Source organism: Balaenoptera musculus, chromosome 21 (genome assembly GCF_009873245.2).
Source record: "Balaenoptera musculus isolate JJ_BM4_2016_0621 chromosome 21, mBalMus1.pri.v3, whole genome shotgun sequence".
NCBI classification, from domain to species: domain Eukaryota; kingdom Metazoa; phylum Chordata; class Mammalia; order Artiodactyla; family Balaenopteridae; genus Balaenoptera; species Balaenoptera musculus.
The window spans coordinates 14,775,120-14,798,543 of NC_045805.1; the positions used below are offsets into that span (position 1 = coordinate 14,775,120).

Consider the following 23,424-nt stretch of genomic DNA (forward strand, 5'->3'; position numbering starts at 1 on the left):
CCATCCTGCGTTCCAACCCATTCAGAATGCAATACTCATTTCAGACAGTCTTTTTAAGCAGAAATATAAATTTTGAAAGCTGCCATCACTGTTTAATAATTGAATTTCATTTTTTTTTTAAATTTTTTTTTAACTTATTTATTATTTATTTATTATTTATTTTTGGCTGTGTTGGGTCTTCGTTTCTGTGCGAGGGCTTTCTCTAGTTGTGGCAAGCGGGGGCCACTCTTCATCGCGGTGCGCGGGCCTCTCACTATCGCGGCCTCTCCTGTTGTGGAGCACAGGCTCCAGACGCGCAGGCTCAGTAGTTGTGGCTCACGGGCCTAGTTGCTCCGCGGCACGTGGGATCCTCCCAGACCAGGGCTCGAACCCGTGTCCCCTGCACTGGCAGGCAGACCCTCAACCACTGCGCCACCAGGGAAGCCCTGAATTTCATTTTTAAAAATAAATTTATTTATCTTTATTTTTGGATGCGTTGGGTCTTCATTGCTGCGCAGGCTTTCTGTAGTTGCTTCGGGGCTGTGCAGTGTGCGAGCTTCTCATTGCGGTGGCTTCTCGTTGCGGAGCGCGGGCTCTAGGCACGTGGGCTTCAGTAGTTGTGGCTCGCGGGCTCAGTAGTTGTGGCTCACGGGCTTAGTTGCTCCGCGGCATGTGGGCTATTCCCGGACCAGGGCTCGCACCCGTGTCCCCTGTACTGGCAGGTGGATTCTTAACCACTGCGCCACCAGGGAAGTCCCTAATAATTGAATTTCTATAGGGCAAAGTGGCAGAGGTTTGTGGGCTATCAAGAGGCAACTTTTAAAAAGTAAAAGTAGATAATCTAGTAATTTCCTTGACAACTGGAATGGAGTGACTCGGGGAGATTGAGACTGAGCTTTAATTTAACTTTGATGCACCAACAAATTAGTGCAATATAGTTTGGTGGTTGCACTTCAGTCTACCCTAAAACAAATCCTATAATTCTGTTATTCTCTCTTGTAAAGACATCTATATGATCGCTCACCTCTGTTTATAGTAATTAATTTGTTTTAAAAATTCTCTTTTTTGTAGAGCACTGTAGGTATACAACTAAGGACAGAACTGATTCTCTGATTAATATTTTTTTAAAACTCTATTTACATACAGAAATATAAATGATGAAAATTAGGTACCATTTAATTGAAAGCAAAAGCGAACTTTTTAAATGAGTGGTGTCCCTGTTAGAAATATTGAAAGTTGACTTTTTTCCCCCAAATGACTATCATATCTTAAGTTAATATAAAATATAAGTTATTTGTATGGGAAAATATTATTTCTATAAAAGAACAGAAGTTGTTTACTGTAAAACGTTAGGAAGGTATTTGACTAGAGGGAAGTAAATGTTTTAAGAGGTTCAATGAAAGGACATTTTAATGATTAACACTAACTGGGCTCTACCAGCCAGGTTTAATGCCTTATTTAAAATTGAGAGATTTCTTCTGTTTTAGTTTTCCATTACTCTTAATATTTTAAAACTCTCTACAAATCAGGCTACAAACCCAAGCTACAATGCCAAACTAAAGTGAGTTATTGTTTGTGTGTTTCAGTCATTTCTTTTATTTCTTTGTGTTTAGTGATTCAAAAGAATTTGATATATTTCAGAATTAATAAAGAATTATCGAGTTTTTTTCGTGCAAGGCCGGTTGGCTTTTGCAAGCTCCAGGGCACCTGGTCTAGGGATACGAGGGACCTGAAATCTAGCTCATGTTTCCGTTGCCGAGTTTTGGAGTGAGTCTGTATCCACCTAGGTTTGGAGCAACTTTTACCAGTCTGGCTGAGTCACAAGAAGTTGTTTTTTTCCCAGTTTACATAACAGTTCATGTAGGTTAATAACAACCTTGATTCTAAGAAAAATAAAAATGGTAGGGAACTAGGCTCAGTGTCTTGAGGTGTGTGTGGGGTGTGTGTGTGTACACACGTGTGTGTTTAGGGGGACGTGGTTGGTGGAGAGGGACAACTTTCTACAAAAGGAAATTTTAAATGTCTTAATGAATACACTTATATTATTACATTACGGATACTTTTCATATTTTATTTTATTTTTTCAGAAGAGGGCTGCCAGAAGGATCTGGAAAGCAGAGTTTTGCTGTGAAAAGCAAAGATCCTTTACCTACACATTTTACAAGAAATGTACAGAAAGCCATTGATAAATATACCTGGTAAGAATTAGTCTGTTAAATGTGTCTGATTGCAAAATGAAAATGTGCCCATAATGAATATGGGAAACAAAGTCACTGATGGGCCATGAATTTCCACAAGTAAAAGAAGCAGTTTTATTTTTAGCCAACTGAAATGTTGCACTGCATAAGTCTTTTAAAGTCAGTGTACTGTGAAAATTAACCAATATATTAAAATAAAGAAAGAGGAAGTAGGCACAAGGTCAAGCCACTTCCCAGTATGACCTCTTCTCAGTAAATGTTATTTATGTTACAATTCTTCCTACAGTGAATCCGCGTCATCATTTTCATCAAGTGGAAGCCCCACGCCCACAGAAGCTCCCAACTCCTGGTCTGGGTCTGGGACACAGAGTTCAACCACAGGCTTATCAACCGAGAGGAGCTCCATTTACTCTTGGAGAGATGACGTATGTCTCACAAAATTTTGGATAATCCCATGGTTACAACTTATAATGATGACTTGCTTTCTTATTTAAAAAAAAAATCTTTTTACCAATTTTAAAAGCATTACCTAGTCCACACATACATATACATAAATATAAAAGCACTTACATGTCACACATGAAAACTGAAAATACAGAAACTCTAAGGAAGAATAAAAATTGCCCATAATCGCATAATCCAGAGTCTTAGATGTTGTTAGTTTTGTTTTGTCCACCTCCCAACCCTCCCCCTCAGGTTGTTATATATGATTTCTTGCATAATATGTATGGCTGGAAATTCAGGAGAGACTCTGACAATCAGGAGCTTGAGTAAGAGAAAAATTGGGGGAAAATAAAAGCTGTAAAGAAGAAGAATCACCGCGATTAGGGAATTTCCCCTGAATATTCTAGAATATTCTAGGTCAGATATTTTACTTCTAACGCTAGCTGGAAGATGTTAACCGTAACCCTTTAGGGCGACTCCGCTGGGTGGGACTTGAAGTCTGCAGCCCAGGCTTACGTTCAGATCTCTGCGATTGCGCGCTGGCCGACCTCTGATCCCCTCAAGAGTCCCTGAGAATTCCCGGACACAGGCTTTGGTGAGGCGCCTGTGGCTGTGGAAGAGTCCCCAGGGAGAGCTCCTTGGATGTTCTAACTCCTGCTCCTTTCTTGTTTGTGTTCTGGTTTTCCTCGCCTTCTCTAAAGGCCGCTCTCGCCCGCACGGCGCGCGGGGGTCTGCTCCCAGGGATGGTTTTGTAGCAGCGATTGTGCAAGGGGCCAGAGGGAGGGGGCCGTGCTGGGCGGGGGAGACTGAAGGGCGGCCAGCTGTGAGTCAGGCCCTTGCAGACAGGATGGGACTCTGTCACTTGGGATGAACGGCCCGCACCCTCACGCCCGCGCCCTGCCGCCCTGGCTCTTTGGTCAAAAGTGTACCGACGGGAACACGGCTGAGGACCGGCTTTAGGAAGCGATACGGTCCAAATTCTGGGATGCCTTTGGTACAGATTTTCAGGTAATTATCCATAGAGAGTCTTATGCCTTCCATGAATAGAATTTACTCCAGCCCCTAGACAGTAAATTTTGCTTTGAATCTAAAAACATTCATTTACTCTTTGATAGGTAATATTTGCAAAAGCAACAAAATACAAAAGACAGAAAAATGAAAATAAGCCCTCTTGCACGCTCCAGGCACCCAGTCCCCTCGTAGGAGGCAAATATTCTTCTGAGTTTTCTCCTCATTTTCATTTTAAAAGGGGTAATTCAACTCCCCCGCAGTCTGGGAATCTAGTTTGTTATCAGTTGGGGGGAAGAAGTAGCATGGAAAATATCGAATTTTTGCTGTGAAAATCTATGAAAAGTCTGTGAAAATCAACCTAAATTGACCATTTTGCATCAGGTATGTCAGGCCGCGTACGCACTTGGTCGCTCTGAGTTGTGGGTTAGATTTCAGGTTCACCTGCCACCCCCCAACCCCCGGGGAGAAAACTGAACAGGGCTTTCGCCCTGCAGCCCCTGGTACAGTGTTGGCTCTTCCAGTTGTGGCTATGTTCATTTTTTCCTCACCAGCTGTGGAGGCAATAGGTCTGTTACTTCTCCGTCATGGAGAATATACAGAAAGGCTGGAGGGTTTTCTCACTGACAGTTCACTGTGGCCATAGCCCAAGAACCTCTTAAGGCCACACAAGAAAAATGAATGCTCTGGCCCCGCCCTAATAACCACATCTCTTAGGATACCTAAGGTGGGTTTCTTTTTCTGTTTCCTTGATTAAAAGAAAGTGAATGGCCCTTTCTATGAAATAATTTTCCTTTTCATTAGAAAAAAAATAGTTTGTAATTTGCAGATGTACTTAGGTGTCTCATGCCCAGCTACATGAGGGACACATGTCTGTGTACACGTATGTGTGCACGTGTAAGTGCTTAGATTTATGGTGTGTGTGTGTCTGTCATTATCAATGTCTGTGTCAATATGTATGTTCATACCTGAAACTATGTCTATGTACAATCTTGAATAAGTCTCATAACTCTAGTTATGAGAACTTCTAGTAGTAGAAATTATCTCTATTTAACAGTCAAGGAAACTGAGTCTCAAAGTGGGATGTAATTTTTCAGAAGAGTAAAACTTGGAGCCCTGGTATGTCTGGGAGGGCTCCCTCCTATATAAATTTGTAAGTATCATTGATTCTGAAGCCCGTATTTACAACTTTTAGTCTTATAACTAAATGTGCATTTCTATTTTAGGAGTTTGACAAAGCCAATGCACAGAAAGTACAGCAGTTATTCTGGGAGGTCGAGGAAATGTTATTTGAAGGGAAAGTAAGCCCTCAGACCCAGAATCTACGGGCTGAATGCAGTGAGTGGGCAAGAAGGTCCCTCCATCTGAGGTAAGCAGGTTGTTCATAGTAATTCTCCAGAATGTGTTTGCTCACTCTTGACATGTTCAATAAATTGGGTATATTTTGAGTAAAAGCACTTGTCAAAATATGTATCTGGAACACATGTCCTTTACTGAGGAATCACATCCTTTGCAATGGTGTCTGAGGAAATCTGGAGACATTCCAATACTCAAGTGCATTTTAATTTGTGAGAAGCAAATGTAGCTCATCCCCAGAACGGCATTGCATGCATCACAAATGCGAGAATGGAAGAAGGGCAGGAGTTATCCTTCACACTCACTAGTCTGTGAGCAACATGTATCTGCCCTTGAGAGCAGTGCACAGGGCGGGGTTGGGCGGGGGAGGTGAACAGAGTGATTATTTGCTGAGTGATTGGATAGATGAATCTGACCGTCTCACCAAGATTCCTTATGCAGGAAGGATCATCTATTTTTTTTATATCAAAGATGAAAGATGTAGACTGAGTATAAAGGGAAGATCTTCTTCCTTCAGTTAACTCTGCCAAACCTACTTAGAGGGAAAAAAAATAATCCATGTCAGTTATCTGAAGTTCCTGTATATTATATCTGGGGAGAATAAATTAGAACACTCATACAAATGTTGATAGGTCTTCTGGTTACCTCAACTAAGTAACTTTTTAAAAATCTTGACTAAATAGGTTTTTATTTTTCCTCTCCAGTCCTTTGTAAGCCCCTGCCTTAGTGTCCACTAGATATTAATGATGGATGCGGACTTTTCTAGGCATCATGAGGCACTTGCCTAAAATCCAGGAGCTCAGATCTGTTTCTTTCAGTGTTGTCTTACATACTTAAGATAAAAATGAAGGAGGAGAGGGTAGAAAAAAGAAAAGATGAAAAGGACTGTAAGCCTAGTATATATATTTACATATTTTTCTGCATTATGTATATATCAGTTAACATTTATAGAGAGCTTCTGTGTGCCCAGCATTACCCTAGTTGTCTGAATCTGATTACATTATCTATCAGCCACTCGTTAGTCCTACAAGGGCACGATTATTGTACTTTGCATACAAAATCGAACTGATGAACTCAGTGGCTCAGGGAGCCTGAAAACTTTGCCTCAAGTCCCTTCATCAATGGCAAGAACTGTCTGTCCTCTTCCCTCAAAGCCTGTGGTTTTCCTGTGGTCCCTTTACACCGCTCATGTACTAATATCTACCTTATCACTTCATACACGCTCCTTCAAAATGCTATAGGGAAGTCCATTACCCAACTTTTAAAATTGCAAAACATCTTTCCCTTTCCAATCAAAAATATTAGTTTCCTTTTTTTCACTTGCAGAGTATTAGGAAGACAGCTCATCCTGCCCACTGATGAAGGGGTCCGGCATTTCCAGGGCAGCAAACCTGCTTCTGCCGTCCACAGACCCTTCTTTGACGACTGTGAACCCAGCAGCAACATCAGAGAGTATGTTGCTAGAAGTTACTTTTGAAAAGTATTTTAAATTGCATTTTAGTTACACTTTTTCATGTCTATCTGAGCCATGAGCCTTGGCTCCAACAATTTGGAAGTTTAGATTTCAATGAAGGGCAGGTACAGAGCATTTTATTTTTCCCCAAGATGCTTCTGATTTAAAATTGATGATGGTGATGGTATGTGTGTGTGTAATACAAATATCAAGGGAGTTAACTTTTAAACTGTTTCAAAGACTCTGAAAGGCAGCCTAGATGCAAAATCAAAAACTGCTTTATTGTGATGGATCCTAAGCCACAGGGCAGTAACAGAATAAATAAAGCTCTCTTCCGTTTTCTTTTGCTCACTAACAGATTTTGGTAAATCCCTCTATGCCATTCACACATATTCGGGACTGTGCCATGATATCCCTTCATTACAGCAAAGAGGATACAAACTTGTAGAATAATTTAGACTTTTAAGAAGCCCTTAAAAATTTGAATGATGTCTGAGCCAAAATGTTGCTTTTAAGTGTATGACTTTTGTCAAATGCAATATTTAGTGATTTTTAAAATTTGGGATTCTGTGGCTTTATGGATAATTTAAAGACCCACCATGATCATGTAGACATTGTATTGTTGACGTTTTGCAAGCCCTCACAGAGAATCTTATTTTCCCCATAGGCTGTGCATCTTCGGCTCTCAAATAGTCCCGGCCGCACTCTCAGCCCTCACCCTGCCAGGTCCTGTTGGCACAGGGGTTGCGGACCTCACGGCATGTTCGTCCCTGGAAGAAGAGGTTTATGATGTGGATGGAAAGATTGAAGAGTATTTCGCTTTTGACAGAAAAGAAGAGTAAATAGAATTTTATTTGACATTGACTTAGTACAATAATATTTATTGGGCATGTAGTTTGATTATATGCTCATTTAGTGTTTTGTGCATTTTTCACTTATCCAAAAGATTTTTCCATCCTTTTGAGAGTAACGTGCTCCCCAAAGCTTTTAGATTCCTGGCAGGATGTGGATATGCTAGAGCAGCGTTTCCCTTTCTTACTGACAACGTGGCTCAGACAGAAAACAAGAATTGTGCTCAGCATGTTGTCGAAAGTGGAAAGGCAACTAGTGGCCTTTGTCCCCCGGGGCTCCAGGTGCCCTATACCCGGCCACCCAGGGGGGCAAAGGGGAAAGTCCAGTCTCTACACTAAATGCCTATTTGGTTCTTAGACAAAAGCTATCAGTATTGCCTAATAAACATTTGCCTCCTGATTGAAAGCTGTTACATTAAAACATAGCAAAGTGCTGTTTAACAAAGAATGTTGGGTTTATTTATATATGTACGATGTATATATATGCGTGCATGTTGGATAGATAGATAGGTGGCATTATTTGAACTTCAACCTTTGATACTTTAGTAATGAGAATGGGTTTTGTCCTTAGTGACGAGGACTGTCTTGAACAAAACCCAGCTCATCATCACAGGACGTGGCATAAGCACGGACTTCCTCCTGTATCCCCGCATGACTGTGTCAGAGACGCAGTGGCTGCAGAAGTGTTTGATCACGTCTGGACAGCTGTGGTGGAAATACTGGAAAAGCTGATTAGAAAAAACTGGGAAATTACACTCACAGGTACCTAATTGGTAGAAGTTGACCTAATGAAAAGAAAAAATAACTCCTGTCCTCAGCTTTCTGCCCCACCAGTTTGGCCAAATCTAGGACCTGACTGGGGTGAGAAGGGAAGTTGGGTTTTCTGCCTTTATTCACAAGTGAGCTTTAATCACTTCAAAAAGGACATTCTCATTCTTTGAGCTATAAAAATAAGATAGAGGCATTCCTGAAAAAAACACAGAAATACACAAGAAAGAAGCTACAAGTCACTTTTTAAATTCTGGTTTAAAAAATTACCTAACTAATCTCTAATAATGGGATATCGTTTTTTAATTATAGATGACATTATTTATAAAATAAAATGTAAACAAAGCTAATTTATTAATCACTTCATTTACCTGTATAAAATGTTCTCTAAACTACTTGAAACTGAGCAGAAACAAATTATGGAAATGTCAGTGGTGGACAATAGTGACTAGTATTAACCAATTTGTATAATAGGGAAATAATCATTAAATATTAATAATTAAATTTTACTTAATTAAATTTACTTAATTAAATGTTACTTTTTCCAATCAAAGGGATTAATTGGGATATTATAAAATACCAAGAATCCTTCTTGCCCCAGTGTATAATCCCGATTTTTCTACGTACCACTGAAATGATAGTCATTTCATTAGATGCTCTTGGAAAAGCGTCAGCCCATTGCTCTGTGGGGTCTGTCCTCTACAGGAAGGTTCAGCAGCCACAGCAGACTCATGGTATCTCAAGAACAAATATTCTCTTTGAACAGGGGATTTTAAGTACATGTATTTGATAGTATTTTTCTTAATAATATTGATTTTTCTTTGGCACAGAAGGAAAAAAACAGAAAGAAAAATTGAAAGTAGCTGAGAATAAATCTCCACCTCTGGTCATTTCCTGTATTAATGCTGATGTGTCCGGTGTTCCCCCGTCCAGAAGTTCTGAAACTCGAAGTGTAATCCTGGCTTCTCATCTTAACCCACCTCAGGTAGATGCTTTTCCACTCTCTCTCTCTTTCCTTCAATCTTTATATCTCTGGCCTCAGTTTGTCAAGAGTGCCATTCTATTAAATTCTATTATCAAGATATTTGGGTCTGTTGGCCAATAAGACTAAAATTTAAAAATAATTATTTCATGGAGTTGAATAGAATCGCCAGATTCTCTGATAGAGTAGGGACACTCAGATTTGAGACTTTCCACCTGCTTTGAACTGTAGAGCTGTTTCCGTATTTTTAAAGAAAAAAAATGCTTTCCCCCAATAGTTCTAGCCAATTTGAAGGTTACAGATGTTCTCCTGTCCTCCCACCAAAGTGATAAAAGACTCGATCAACGAGTATACGTTAGGTTCATTCAACATTAATTGAGTTTGTATTAAGTGAACTGTATTAGGTGTTTTAAGGAGATGTAGAGATGAACACAGCATATTCCCTGACCTAGTAAAGTGAAGAGTATGATACAGGTCAGATGCAAAGTCTTCTGTGAGCATTGTGCAAAAGAGAGTTGTAGGAGAAGCAGGGAGAAAATGATTTATTCTGCCTGGAGTGAGGCTTTATCTTTTTGGTTGGAGGTGAAATTTGAACAGAAACATGAAGAAATGAGTAGGCTTTCCTGGATAGGAATTCTGAGTGGGTCAATTCAGACCCACATGGAGGAGTGAGGGAGGGGAGCAGTGATTGGACTGAGGCTTCGAGGATGGGATGCTGGGACCAGCAGAGCCACTGTGGCAAGACCAGGGCGTTAGGAATCAAGAGACCTATGAGGGGAATTATCTTGGACATGTTGTTTAACTTTTCTAAACTTCAGTTTCTTTATCTATAGAACGAGGGTAATAATATGTTGTGCAAGGGATTGTTGTGAGGATAAAGTCATATAAATATGTGAGAGCTCCTAACACAGGCATATACTGGGAACTCAATAAATTTTTCTTGAATTGTGTCCCTATTCAAAGATCTAGTGGAGGGGCTTCCCTGGTGGCGCTGTGGTTAAGAATCCACCTGCCAATGCAGGGGACACAGGTTCGAGCCCTGGTCCGGGAAGATGCCACACACCACAGAGCAACTAAGCTCGTGCACCACAACTACTGAAGCCCGTGCTCCTAGAGCCCGTGCTCCGCAACAAGAGAAGCCACCACAATGAGAAGCCCGTGCACCGCAACGAAGAGTAGCCCCGCTTGCCGCAACTAGAGAAAGCCCGTGTGCAGCAACAAACACCCAATGCAGCCAAACATAAATAAATAAAATAATTAAAAAGAAAAAAACAGATCTAGTGGAAGGTGAGGCTGGAAAGGATGAGCTTGCTTATGGGAGACTTTCAGGAGTGCGAAGGAGTTTGGACTTTATGTTTGCACAGCCCGTCTGCTGTGGGGAAGCAGAAAAAAGATAAGACAGGATTCCTGGTCCGTACAAGTTAGTTGGAGGGAGTCAAGCCATACCAAACAATACTATACACACACACACACACACACACACACACACACACACACACACACACACACACACACACACACACACACACACACCCCTACAAAGAGGCAACCTAGAAGATATGTTTAGAGTGGATGAGAGTTTGAGCTTTGGATATAGACTACAACTTTGGAGTCCAATGTCACAAGCTATTGACTCTGTGATCTTGAATCTGCCCCTTTCTTTCAAAGCCTGTTCCATTATCTACAGGATCTATGAAATAGGAAGCCGTGAGAATTAAAGGAGATAAGACATTTAGTACAGTGTGTGGCACAGAGCAGACTAAGTGTTAGCTTTGATTATTATAATCAGATGCTAATTATAGATCATATATTTTATTATATTATATATTGTAATTAGATGTCTTTTAGCTTATAAATGCTGTGGGGTTCAGAGGGAAAATAGCATACCCTTCATAAAGTAGAGTAATACATGAACTAAATCCTAAATGACAGGCAAGATTTATTAAGCTGAAAAAGAAAAGAGAGGGTGACAAGGCAGAGACAAAAATATGCACCCAGCATAGGAGCAATAGGGCCCGAGGTTCACGGAGCAGTGGGTTAAAACAGAAATATCTAATAGGATTGTTTTACCCTCCAGTTTAAGGGCTTTACAATTAGTCTTTGTTCGTGCTGTTCAAAAGAAACTTTTGGAATTGCTACCAGTTTAATGAACTTTTTGGTCTCTTTAAAGTGCTCTGACAGGCTCAACAGTATTGCCCACTTTTCATATTAAAATATGAAGTATGAATCGCATATAAAGGAACAATTGATGACAACATAGAGGAGAACTTTAACTATCAGGCAATATAAATACACTTGGGAAATACGGAGATTTTAAAATCTAAGGATTTTTTTTAATAGATATTTTGTTGTGTTTACAGTTTTTTATGGTTTTTCAAAATGCTTTTTACGGCTATTTTGTTGTTTGCATTTGGATAAAAGTTAAAGGAAAGTGAATGGGCAACAAAGTTTAAAGTAAAAATAAAATACTAGTAGAATTTATTTTGAAAGAGTCAAAGCATTTTAGTGATAATCACAATAGGTCTTAATTTATTCCTCTAACATTTACTTTTATATATATTCAATATGAGGAAAATGTGATTAGGGTTGCCACATTTTTCTCGAACTATAATTCTAGTTTCAGAAATCCTGTTTGCCTGAAGCTATATATTATTTTAAATCTTAATTGGTCATATTACGGGATGGAATTGGAAATTAATAATTATTTAGCCCTTACTTCATGCTTTCACCAAGGTTATCGAATTGAATTTTCCTAATAACTCTATGAAGTAGGAATCATTATCCCCAGAGTAAAGATTAGGAAGTTAAAAATCTTTCCAAGATGACCAAGCAGGGGCCACTGAGAACTGGGATTCAAATGCAAGCCTTTCAGACTCTGGTCTCAGGTTTTCCCAGGCTCTGGAGCTGGTCCGGGTAGCTCACTGGGGTGAGCTGTGAAGGGTTGGGTCGGAGGAGAGGTGCCAGGCAAGCTGACCAGTGGGAGCTGGGACACCTTTTCTTTGCTTCTCCAGACTCTCTGTCTACCCTCTTCACCCTGGTGAAGGTGAACATACAGCGAATGAACAGAGGGTTCCCTGCCCTGCAGCTTTTGGGAGCTCAGAGCATGGAGGAGAATGAGGCCTGGCTTGTTTCCTCCTGGCCCTTCTACCGGGTCACAGTGGGTTGGTGGCATTTCTCCATCAGCTACCCTGTCCAGATTGCAGAAACCTCTCCCTCACTTCTTGCTGCTCCGAGCCTAGGTGTGGTAATGTGTCCCTACTGTTAACAAGCCTTGGGGAATTGGTCATTCCTTATTCATTTCTCTTCACGCGTCTTTAGAAAGTGTAGTCCCTTTATTAAATGCACCTCGAATTAGCCAGTTTGAGGCTGCCCTTTGTTTCCTGCGGGTTCCTGACAGGCATCAGTAATTGCAATGGCTCTGGGTGCTGTTTAATTTTTATTGTTTTCACTTTCCTCAGATTCACCGCTTCTCCAATAATTTTTATAGTGACTTGAATGGTGTGATGACAATTCAAGCAAAACCACTTCAGCAGAGACCTACCTATTCTGCAGATAGAACACAGTACGTATAAAAAATAATCACCCAGCCTCTTCCCTGCGCTGGACACACTCAACCACTAAAGACCACAGAGGACAAGATGATAAGAATTGCATTTAATCCCATGCTCCAGGTGTGTCTGAGCACACACAGAAATGTGTAAGAGTGAAAACACCCTGTTCTAATGACAACCACAAAACAATTCCTGCTAGGTCAGGGCCGATAAGAAAAGGGGACTGTAGCTGTGAATTCTTAATCTTGTGGGCTATATGGTTTGATTACAAACAATGAGAGACTTAAAACAATGAGATCTTTTCCCCCTGTCGATGATCCTTCACTGAAATTAAAATTGAACTGGAAATGCTGGTCTGTCCATTCACTCAACAAATAGGACTAAGTTCTATGTGCCAGGCCATGTTCTAGACAAAGTCTAGTAAAGGGCAAATGCGTAGAGCTTACACCTGAGTAATGAACTTGACTTCCCTCCCCCAGGGGTGAGCAAGAGGACAAGTCACTGGGTGTAGGGGCCGGTGCTCTTTCCTCTGCCCCCCACCGGCTGGCACGGATCTCGGATGCTCGCGGGCTACAGACTTCTGCAAAGAAAACACTGGCATACACGAGGCTGCCTTCTCTTACCTCAGAATCACAGAGACTAAAAATCCCCAGTGTGTACAGTGATGAAGTTCTTAGGGGAACAAAACTGTAAGTCTTGTTTCTCTGGTGGTAAAACAAAGGTCACGGAGGACAGAGATGCTTGTCAGTTAGGGTCTATGGTTTATTCCGGACAAAGCATCCCCTGTCAAATCTTATGTGGACAGTTTTCTAAGTAGTTCATTATTTGGATATTTAACATGAATTTGCTCCAGTAGTATACTTAGCTAGATACTAGAATATAAAGTCAAGTCACATATCTACAGCACAGGCAGCTAAGCGCAATGAAACTCTTGATGGAGAGGGTCTTAGATGGGTTTCAATGGCTGAGTCTGTAAAACTAATCATTAGCTAATGCTTTTATATATACATAATTAATACTTTCATTGTGAGGTGTAAAAACTGATGTACATAAGATGCTGTTAAAATAAAAGGGACATATACCCATTAGTTTTTATTTATCTTGAAGGGCGAGTTTCATTCTGTGTAGGGAATTTCAGAAAAGCTTTTGACCTTAGGGATCAACATCAAATCATTGCCTTATTAGAAAGGAATTTGTCTCTTCCTTTATTGTAGAATTACGAAGGAGCTTTCCAGTTTTCTCACTCAAGTGTGAGGCAATACTTATGTTAACAACAGCCAGTGTTTGTTGACTGCTTTCATGTTCCCAGCACTAGCTAAATGAATCACATTTATTGTCTTATTTGTGACCTACCACAAACCTTTGAGTTGGTACTCACATTATCCCAAATCTAAGATGAGGAAACAGAGGCTGAAAGAAGTTGAATAACTGGCCAAAGATCATCCCACGAGGGAGAGGCAGAGCTGGGACTCCCCCACAGTGCTGCCTGGCTTTGGAGACCAGCCCCTGGACCACCGGGCCACCAGGCTTCCTGCAGCACGGGAGGCAGTTATTACAGGGACCGCATCTAGGTCCCCGTGCCGGGGGGATGTGTAAGCAGCTGCCAATGCTTAACGAGTGACTGGACTCCTTCGAGATGCATTCCACAGCACCCCTTACAGCTTTATGATAAGTCAGCGTTTCTTTCGCTAGTCGGAAGTGCTCTTTCCAGCTTTATTTGAGTCTGCTCTGTTATTTCTTTCGAGATCTCACTCCCTCCTCCATGTCACTTTGGCCACCTGGGACCCTCTTCGTCATCCTCTGCCGTGTCAATAGCACATTACTGGCTCTCTCCTCTTCCTCCCAGCCCACCCGGGCTCCACTGTCAGGCTTTCATCAAAATCCTTTTCTATTTTTTATTGAAATAAATTCAGACACCTCCAGCTGTACATTCCCTTCCTGTCTTGTCCTGGCCTCTCCCTATTTGTAGATCCATGTTTTTCAACGTTTTAAAAATTATTGCCATGCCAAGAAGCCCTTTTAGAGTATCTTTCCTAATTCCTCCCCCACCTGTGAAATTTTAATATAGTGTAGAGTTTTGTACTATTTTTTTTTTTTTTATAAATTTATTTTATTTATTTATTTAGGCTGTGTTGGGTCTTTGTCGCTGCGCTCAGGCTTTCTCTAGTTGCGGCGAGCAGGGGCTACTCTTCTTCGCATTGCACAGGCTTCTCATTGCGGTAGCTTCTCTTGTTGAGGAGCACAGGCTCTAGGCGTGTGGGCTTCAGTAGTTGTGGCTCGCGGGCTCTAGGGCGCAGGCTCAGTAGTTGTGGCGCACGGGCTTAGCTGCTCCGCGGCATGTGGGATCTTCCCGGACCAGGGCTCGAACCTGAGTCCCCTGCATTGGCAGGCAGATTCTTAACCACTGTGCCACCAGGGAAGTCCCTGTACTATTTTTAATATCTCTGTTTTACACATAAAAAGAATAAGATTTTTGTTGTCCCACCAAGAGCCAACATTTGCCCTTTGGGGGCAACATCACATCTTTGATCATGGCACCTGCTTTCCGTTACTTCTCATCACTCACCTTGCTTCTGGTCAGCATTATCTCCTCTCTGACCCACAAACATACCAGCTATGCATAGTCTTACTTCTGTGATTTTGTTCATGCTCTGTCTTTCCTTTTGATTAAAATACCATTTTTTTCTAATTATCAAAGTACTACAAGTTCACCGGGGACCATTAGGACAGTACCAAAAATATAAGTAGAAATCAAAGATCCCCTGTATGCTCAACACATAGAAATATAAAAATGACAACTGTTGATAAATTTACTACTAGTTTTGTCTATGATTAAATTTCTTCTTTTCTTTCCATTATCGTTTTTCTAATACTAACATTATCTTACTATTTTATAATGTAGCTCCTTTTCATATACTCTTCACTTAACGTTATTCATATTTTCCATGTTATCAGATATTTTTGAAAGCATGATTTTAATGACTAAAATATAATTATGTGGGTATATAATAATTTACTGTGTTGCCCTATTACTGAAAATTTTCATTTCTTCTATATTTTCACTATTATATTGTACAGTGAACGTTAGCTTACATAAATTTTAGTAAGGATGTCTTTAAACTGTTTCCCAGTGGTGAGTCCTAGAAGTAAAGCTACCAGGTCAAAGGTTATGGATATTTTTAAGGCTCTTGAAATATTTTTCCCAAGTTCTTCTAAGAATGGTTCTACCAACTTATAGACCCACTAGCAATCCACAAGACTTTTTCCTTGCAGCCTGTAAACTTTAGTTAGTATGTATATTTTAAAGCTTGATGAGTCAAAAATTGTCATATTTTAATTTTCATGAATTAATTATTAATAAATAAATGAATTAGAATCTGTTTCTAGAATATCCATCTCTATTCTTGTGCACAAATTAGACAATTTAATTTTTCAGTGTTAATATGTGGTAGGGAAGGTCTTTTATCATCATTACTCTTCCTTTGTTGAAATTACTCACCCATGTTGACAAATAAATTTTACAATCTGGTTGTCAAATTTTAAAAAAAATATCACATTGGACCTCATAGCATTAAATCTATTAAAAAGGTAGGAATAATTGACATTTTCACAAAACGTAGTTTTCCCATCAGAAAACATATTTTGCCTTTTATGACCTTACATAAATTTTTGTGGTTTTCCTCATCTAGGCCCTGCACATTGAGAATTAATTTTATCCTTCATTGATTGCTCTATTCCCTAAATTTCTACAGTGCTTGTATTCAGAACCAGACACTGTAGCACTATATTATATCAACTGCATTGCATTGTAATCTAATTACTTGATTTGTTTTCAATACTTTGTAATCTTCTTAAGGAGAGGAACTAGATCTTCAAAAACTTCCGTGTTCTGCGCAGGGGCTAGCATAGCTGAGCACTCAGTAAATACAGGCTCACAGTCTTTACTAAACACAGAGGTGACTGCGGCTGGGACTCAGTCCCCCGCCCATCTTCCAGAAGCTCAGCTCATCCTACTTGGCGTTTCCTTTGGGAGGAAGGTTGTGATTAATAGCTTCGCGGTAAGGTCCGTCCGTCTCTGTACCTGGGTACTCAGGTCATGTTGTTGTGTTTACAGGCAAACTGGCATGGACCGCATGGCCTCCCCACCAGTTCAGACCTCAAGGAGCAGGTTGCCACCAATAGGCTCAGAAACTGGGGAGCAGAATATGGCAGTTCCCAGATCGCGCCCTGTTTCTGTAAGACAGATTTCTTAATATTTAAGTGCACCATTTACATTGCTTGTTGGAAAACAAACAAACATAATTTGGACACTTCCACATGAACACGGTAGCATAAAATGTCTCCATGATCTGTTTCTTGAAAGTAACTGGCTTGTGAGAATTTATAGGAGGTGGGAGGATTAATTCAATATTTTGTGAAATAAAAACACAGCCCGAACTAAATCAGAAAGTCCAGGTGTCAAGGCAATATCTGATGGTCAGGATGGTGTAGTGAAGAAAATAGCATGAAGATTACGTCAGGGGACAGGCAGATCTGTGTTTGAATCCTGCCACACAAACTCTTTATATGATTTGCTTCCAATTAATCTCCCTGAGCCTGAATTTTCTCACTTATAAAAGGGCAATAATGATTCCTACCTCAAAGAATTTTTATAAGGATTAAATGAATTTATAGACGTTAAATATTGCCTGGCATAGATTAAGAACACAGTAACATACCCTGCCATTTTTCTTAGCTCTCATTTTTACAGTTAATCTTTGCCATGTTCACTGGAATGTAGGCGCAATGTCTTCTTCACCCAAGCTCAACTCAGCCAAGCAACCACAGAAAGTCTGGGGAAGGTATGCTGCTGGTAGAAAGCCTAACCAGATTTGCCCCGGATTTATAATGACTGCTCACTTCACTCCAATACAAGTAACTTGTGTCTATTTTATAAAACACAGAAGACCCCCAAGTGTGAGAACATAAAGCCTAGAGAGAGAAAAACCAGCTGAGGCAGGGCTTTCTCTCGCATTCCTTCTGCCTCCTTGAATATAACAGTAAAACTCATTCTCAGAAGGCAAGAGTTGCAAAGCTTTAATATTTAACTTTAGAATATTGTGGCTTAGAGCAGAATCGTAAAAGCAGTCAAATATCACATTAAAAAAAAGATGCTTCAGAAACGCAGAATAACATTTCTATCATAGTTTAATATTAAGAATTTTATGCAGTTAAGGTTTTTAATCCATATTTACTTATTAAGGCCCTACCACTTTACCAGGTTAAAAACTACAATTACATAATTAAATTGATATGTGTGTTTAGTGGACCTTATACTTAGCAATATCTAAATAAAAGTTTTCAAATAAGCGAGTGAATGAATGGTAAACGAGCGACTGATTGAAGCATATATAGATTTTCTTTTGTCTTTTTAAGGATTGCATTTATTTTAAACAAGAGCATATCATCCTTCATTTAGTTCAGAGGAAGGCATCCACAAAACCACGTGTTGAGCGCAGTACCTGTCTGTGTAGAACGATCACCCCTTCAAGAAAGATCTCTGGCCACGGAACAGTTTTCAAGCCCAGCACAACCCATACATGTCGGGTCGGTTCTCTGTTAACCATAACTTTCATTTTTAAAAATATTTGAAACAATAAAACTCATCCCTCATTTTATTTTTCTTCTAACAGTCAGATACGCCTCGAAAAGGTTCATTGACACTGAGGGAATTTGCTGGTCACACATGGACAGGTCAAGGTTTTTTGACAGGTCGGTGTTCTCCATATACAAATAAAATGATGTAATACGTGAAGTTGCAAGTTTTGGCAAGAGAAATTGGAGATTATCGACCTTGAGAGGACAGTTTTGACCAAGAGTTTGTCATCTATGGCTGTATCTCAGGAATCTCCATAAAGAGCAAAACTGCAAAGACAAGCACTTCTCTGCTGTTGGTTAAAAAACAAAAAGTAACTGAGGAAATCTGAAGGTCGAAGTGGTTTTGGTAAATGATTCATGAATCAATTGGGCAGCATCTCATGTGGCAAACAGAGAGATATTCTGAGGAGTTGCAGGGCATGGAAGGCTTTTATAAAAGGAAGGCAGAACAAGGAAAGGAGATCATCAGCAAGGAAAAAAGGAAAGTTCATTGGAGGAAAGTAAAAGTTCAAGTGATGATAGCTTGTCTTTGGCTGAGCTGCCGAGTTTTCCATTGGTTGGGCTTGTTGCTGGGCAAGAAGGAAGTCTTCCTTCCTCCTGCTGGGGCAGGAATGTAGCTGCGCTTCCTGTTTGGGAGGGCAAGGTAGTCTCTTCCTGTTGGGGTCAGTCAGTTACTGATGTCTTCCCGGTGGGGTAATTGAAGGTGAGTGGTGGGCAGGGCATGAGAGCTCCCACTACTGGCCTTCCGACCCCAGCTTTGGCTGAGGTTTCCTTTTATTAATTTGCACAATCTTAAAGGAGAAAATGCCCAAAGCTTCCTAATAATTTAGAGCCTCACCCTCATAAAAAAGAAAATGCTGTCTTATGAGTCTTATGAGAAATCAATGTCTCTCTCTGCTGTAGAGTTTCCATGCTTTTCTTCTGAATGAAACTCTATTTTTAGATTCTCTTTGAAGATCTCATTATAAAAATGCTTCACGAAATTAATACAAATCTTCTAGTTATTTTATGATGTAGAGTTTTACAGATAAATACTTACTCTCAGGTAGTATGCCATTTAAAGAATGAAGTTTCTAGACTGAATTCAGGCCTATGATGTTTTAATTTTCAAAACCGTTACCAACATTTTTGTTCAAGGAGGCAATGTAGCATCGTCATGAGGTGTGCCACTCTGGAATCAAATGCCTCGTTTCCATCCTGACTCGAGCACCTACTAGCTGAGCACTTTAGGAGAGCCTCAACTGCTCCAGGCCTCAGTTCTTTTATAACAGACTAGATGGAGAAAACAATTATTGGAAAAATGTATAGAAAGGACCTAGCTAGATGCCAAGCATACACTGTTTGCTCAAAAATTATGAATCATTTGTGTTATAGATAATCTCAAATGTAGAGGATAATTTGCTGTTTTAAGGGAAATACTTAATATATTATAACTTTAAAATAAATCTAGTATAACTCAAGCACTGGGACAACTCAGGTTTATCACTGTTTATGTCAGCCCTTCTATAGTTCTATAGCATAGTGATGTCAAAATTTCTTTATTTTTTTGAGATTTTTCTCCTATGCTCATAGCTCTAAGCTGCTGTGTCTTTTTGTTGCTTTTTGCCTTGTGCATTCCCCAGGAGTATTCGCTGTCATTTTCAATGACAATAGTTCTTTCTCTAAAAGGCAGCCATGGCATGTGAGAGACAGAACAGTGAGGGTTGATAAATATGATTCTGCGGATGGCCAGTAGACAGTGGTGCTAAGGAGTTTTGATGAATTCAGTTTCGGAGATGTTGACTGCAGCGTGCTAAGTGGAGATGCTGAATAGTTTTTTGGGCGCACAGGAGTAGAGGTTAGGAGAGGAAACTGGGCTCTGAATTTGTTTAAAATCTGCACTCTTAATTTTTCACCAAATACTAAGTCACTGTATTCTCTTATCAATAACTTTGTGACAACTATCATTATTGCTGGTTGGAGGCCTTTTTCATGTCTATAGAAGTGATTGAGGGTACATAAGAGAGATGTTCCTGTATTTCTAAAGATTTATTTTCTTTTTCTCTGACAAGCAGGCTTGTGGTCTCTTGCTTACCTTTGCTTCCAGGTCCAAAAGTGCAGGGGCTATTAACTTATCAATATTATTTCTGTAGCAGAAAAAAAAAAAAAAGAAAAAAGAAAGGAGAAGCTGAGGGACCAACAGTGGAAAGGACTTCTTAAGGTAGCTGACAGAGTTCTCTGGCGGAACTCACGGCCAGGACCGAGGCCCAGTGGAGGGGGTGCACCCCTCTTTCTTCTCAGCACCCAAAATGGCAGTTTTTCCAGATGACTATTTCCTGATTTGTGTACAAGTGACATTAAGTTTTCTTTTTTCGTTTTAAAAAATATCATCTGCATGGAACATTTAACTTGATCCTTTTGAGACCTGGGATTTGTAACATTTTAATGAGAATTTTGCTTGGTGTTTCAGGTTCACAATTTCCACCAAAATCTTTTCAGAGGACAACTTTGACTTTCAGAAAGAGATTCCAAGTGACGTCTTGATGTGACTTCACCAGGGCTACAACACCTGCTGGAGCATTCAAAGCCTCAGTACACCATTTATCACTTGAAAAATAGAAGAAGTATTGTTATGTATCTGTCTGACAGTCTGAGATGTTAGACTACCTGAGAGAAATGCAAACAAATAAACAACTTAATTTTGAACACTTTGTGCTGTAAAGAGAATACAACTCAAACTCAGCAACCTTCTTCATTATCGGAAGCATTCCAATAAAGGTTCTTTAGGCTTTGCTCAGAAGAATCTAATATGTGTTTATAATTCATCCTTTTATTAATTATACACAGACACACACATGCTTAGTGCGTGTATTCACACACTACTTAATATATGAAAGTATATTATCTAGGAATATGCCCTTTTATCTAGGAGTATGTAACTTTATGTCTTGACATTTTTTTGTCTCATTCTATTATTAATTCCATCAAAGTCCTAGTCACTAATAGACATTACTCCCTCCTTTAGAAAATAGCAAAGTCATCTTTGGTGCAATATGACAGGTTGACTAGTGTTCAGATTGTTCTAGTCGTGCTGACTTGCTTATACCTTTTTAAAAAAGCACTTTAGTCATGAACCTCTTTGAGGAATGTCAGTGGCTGTCTTAAGCCAATTTTCTTTTACTAGTTTTCATGCTCAAATTCAGGCAGTCTATTTAAAATATAATAAAATAAAATATAAATGAGTATAAATGTAGTTAAAATATATTGCATATGATTTCATCTTTATTGTTTACGACGGAAGTGCTCGTCCACTGGAGGGAAGGCTTCGCGGCAGCATCTTCCTTATTTCATTATAATCTGATCTCTGCTCAAATGTCACCTCTGCAAAAAGCCTTCCCCCACCCCGATCCTTCTGTTTAAACAGCATCTCTCCCCTCCCTCTGTCCTCTAGCCCTGCCTTATTTTCCTTCACAGCATGTGTCCTGACCTGACATTAATACAGAAAATGGAACAGAGAAGCCACAGGAGCAATGATCAGTTGAAGGCAACCCTCTAGGGTCCTTTATCTTTTGCTCCTCTTTCCCCCTTACCTACCGTTGTTTTCCTTTATAGTGATCGAAACCCTTAGACTCAGTTTGATATTCTCAGATCTCGAATGACCATAATTTCTTCTTTTCCATCAGATAATTATATTCTGTGAAGCTTTCATTAATCCAAAATGAGACTTTATATTTAACCATGTAAATGTATGATAGATCATTTTCAGACATAATTCTGGTTGTAAGAAGAGAAGATTATTGCCAACTAATAGATGTCTGGAAATTAAAAAGTACATTGGGGCTGGAATTCGTGTTGTCCTTTATCACAGAGTGGACAAAACAAAAATGAGCCGAGAGCCTTGCCTCTGAGAGATGATTTCTCCTTTCCATCCTCTGCTCCATTTTCCATGGTAGTGGAACCAGTTAGGGAGCGGACATGAGGACGGTCACTGTATCTATACCCCTTCTGCATGGCCGCAGGTCCGTAACTCCAGGTAATATCCCTAACGCTTAGTTACCTTCACTAAGCAGACCAAATCATTTTGAGAATTTTCTAAACTATCCCCAAACATTAGCTATAGAAACTTTCAAGAGAAAATATCAGTTTGAATTTCATTGTTGGCAAACATGAGGGATTTCTAGACATGTGAGCAGCCTGGGGCCCCGTTCCTAAGGGTCTCTAGTCAGGTGCGATCTGGTCCATAATTACTGCTAAATGTGCCCCTTCTATCCACCCTGCTCTTTCAGAACCATTCAGGCTATTTTATATCAATTTCCAGGAACCATCCAACTCCTTACCTAATCAGCCCAGACTTCTTAGAAGGGAACCTGACTGATATACATCTTAAACTAACATTAAGGTAGACTATCCAAGACTGTTTTTTCATAGAAAACAACTGAATAGATTGCATGGTAGCTTTACTTTATCGGGCTTCAGAGTTTTGCAAATAAGAATCTATTATTAGATATATTGACAAAAATACTTTAAAAAATAGAAGTACAGTGGTCTAGACTCATACCTTACAAACATTTTCTACTGGAAAATAAAGTACTATTTTAGAGATAACAAAGATTTGGCTCTACCACTCACTTAAAAAAAAACCCTGCTCATGCATATATTTTAACACCTGTATTAAAGATAATACAGATAATAATTTAGAGTTTAGTAAATAATGCTTAAATCAAGGATGGTGTAGGGCAGTGTTTTCATAATAATCTACTTTGATAAATGAGTCTCATCTTAAATATTTTTTTTTTAATTAATTACTTTATTTATTTATGGCTGTGTTGGTTCTTCGTTTCTGTGCGAGGGCTTTCTCCAGTTGCGGCAAGCGGGGGCCACTCTTCATCGCGGTGCGCGGGCCTCTCACCGTCGCGGCCTCTCTTGTTGCGGAGCACAAGCTCCAGACGCGCAGGCTCAGTAATTGCGGCTCACGGGCCCAGTTGCTCCGTGGCATGTGGGATCTTCCCAGACCAGGGCTCAAACCCGTGTCCCCTGCATTGGCAGGCAGATTCTCAACCACTGCGCCACCAGGGAAGCCCGAGTCTCATCTTAGAATTTCCCTAACAAAGTGTGAAAAAGGCAAATCAAATTACTCCTGAGATCAATTTTTAAACTAAGGTTAGTGACTATATTAATTAAAATGTCAGTTTATCCAAAACCAAAGAAGAAATGAAGG

At 39.9% G+C, this 23,424-nt stretch overlaps 1 protein-coding gene across 1 annotated transcript in view; it reads left to right on the forward strand.

Moving 5' to 3' along the window:
• The window catches only part of FAM149A (family with sequence similarity 149 member A), a 38,957-nt gene extending 17,489 nt beyond the window's left edge, over positions 1-21,468 (forward strand). Inside the window, 14 exon segments of the mRNA XM_036838948.1 lie at positions 2,067-2,177; positions 2,464-2,602; positions 4,856-4,998; positions 6,312-6,437; positions 7,106-7,276; positions 7,861-8,051; positions 8,888-9,042; positions 12,498-12,601; positions 13,070-13,279; positions 16,705-16,825; positions 18,049-18,148; positions 18,151-18,176; positions 18,263-18,341; positions 20,677-21,468. Coding sequence (XP_036694843.1) covers positions 2,067-2,177; positions 2,464-2,602; positions 4,856-4,998; positions 6,312-6,437; positions 7,106-7,276; positions 7,861-8,051; positions 8,888-9,042; positions 12,498-12,601; positions 13,070-13,279; positions 16,705-16,825; positions 18,049-18,148; positions 18,151-18,176; positions 18,263-18,341; positions 20,677-20,750 — 1,750 coding nt within the window. The 3' untranslated portion in view covers positions 20,751-21,468.
• Positions 21,469-23,424: the final 1,956 nt, after the last annotated feature.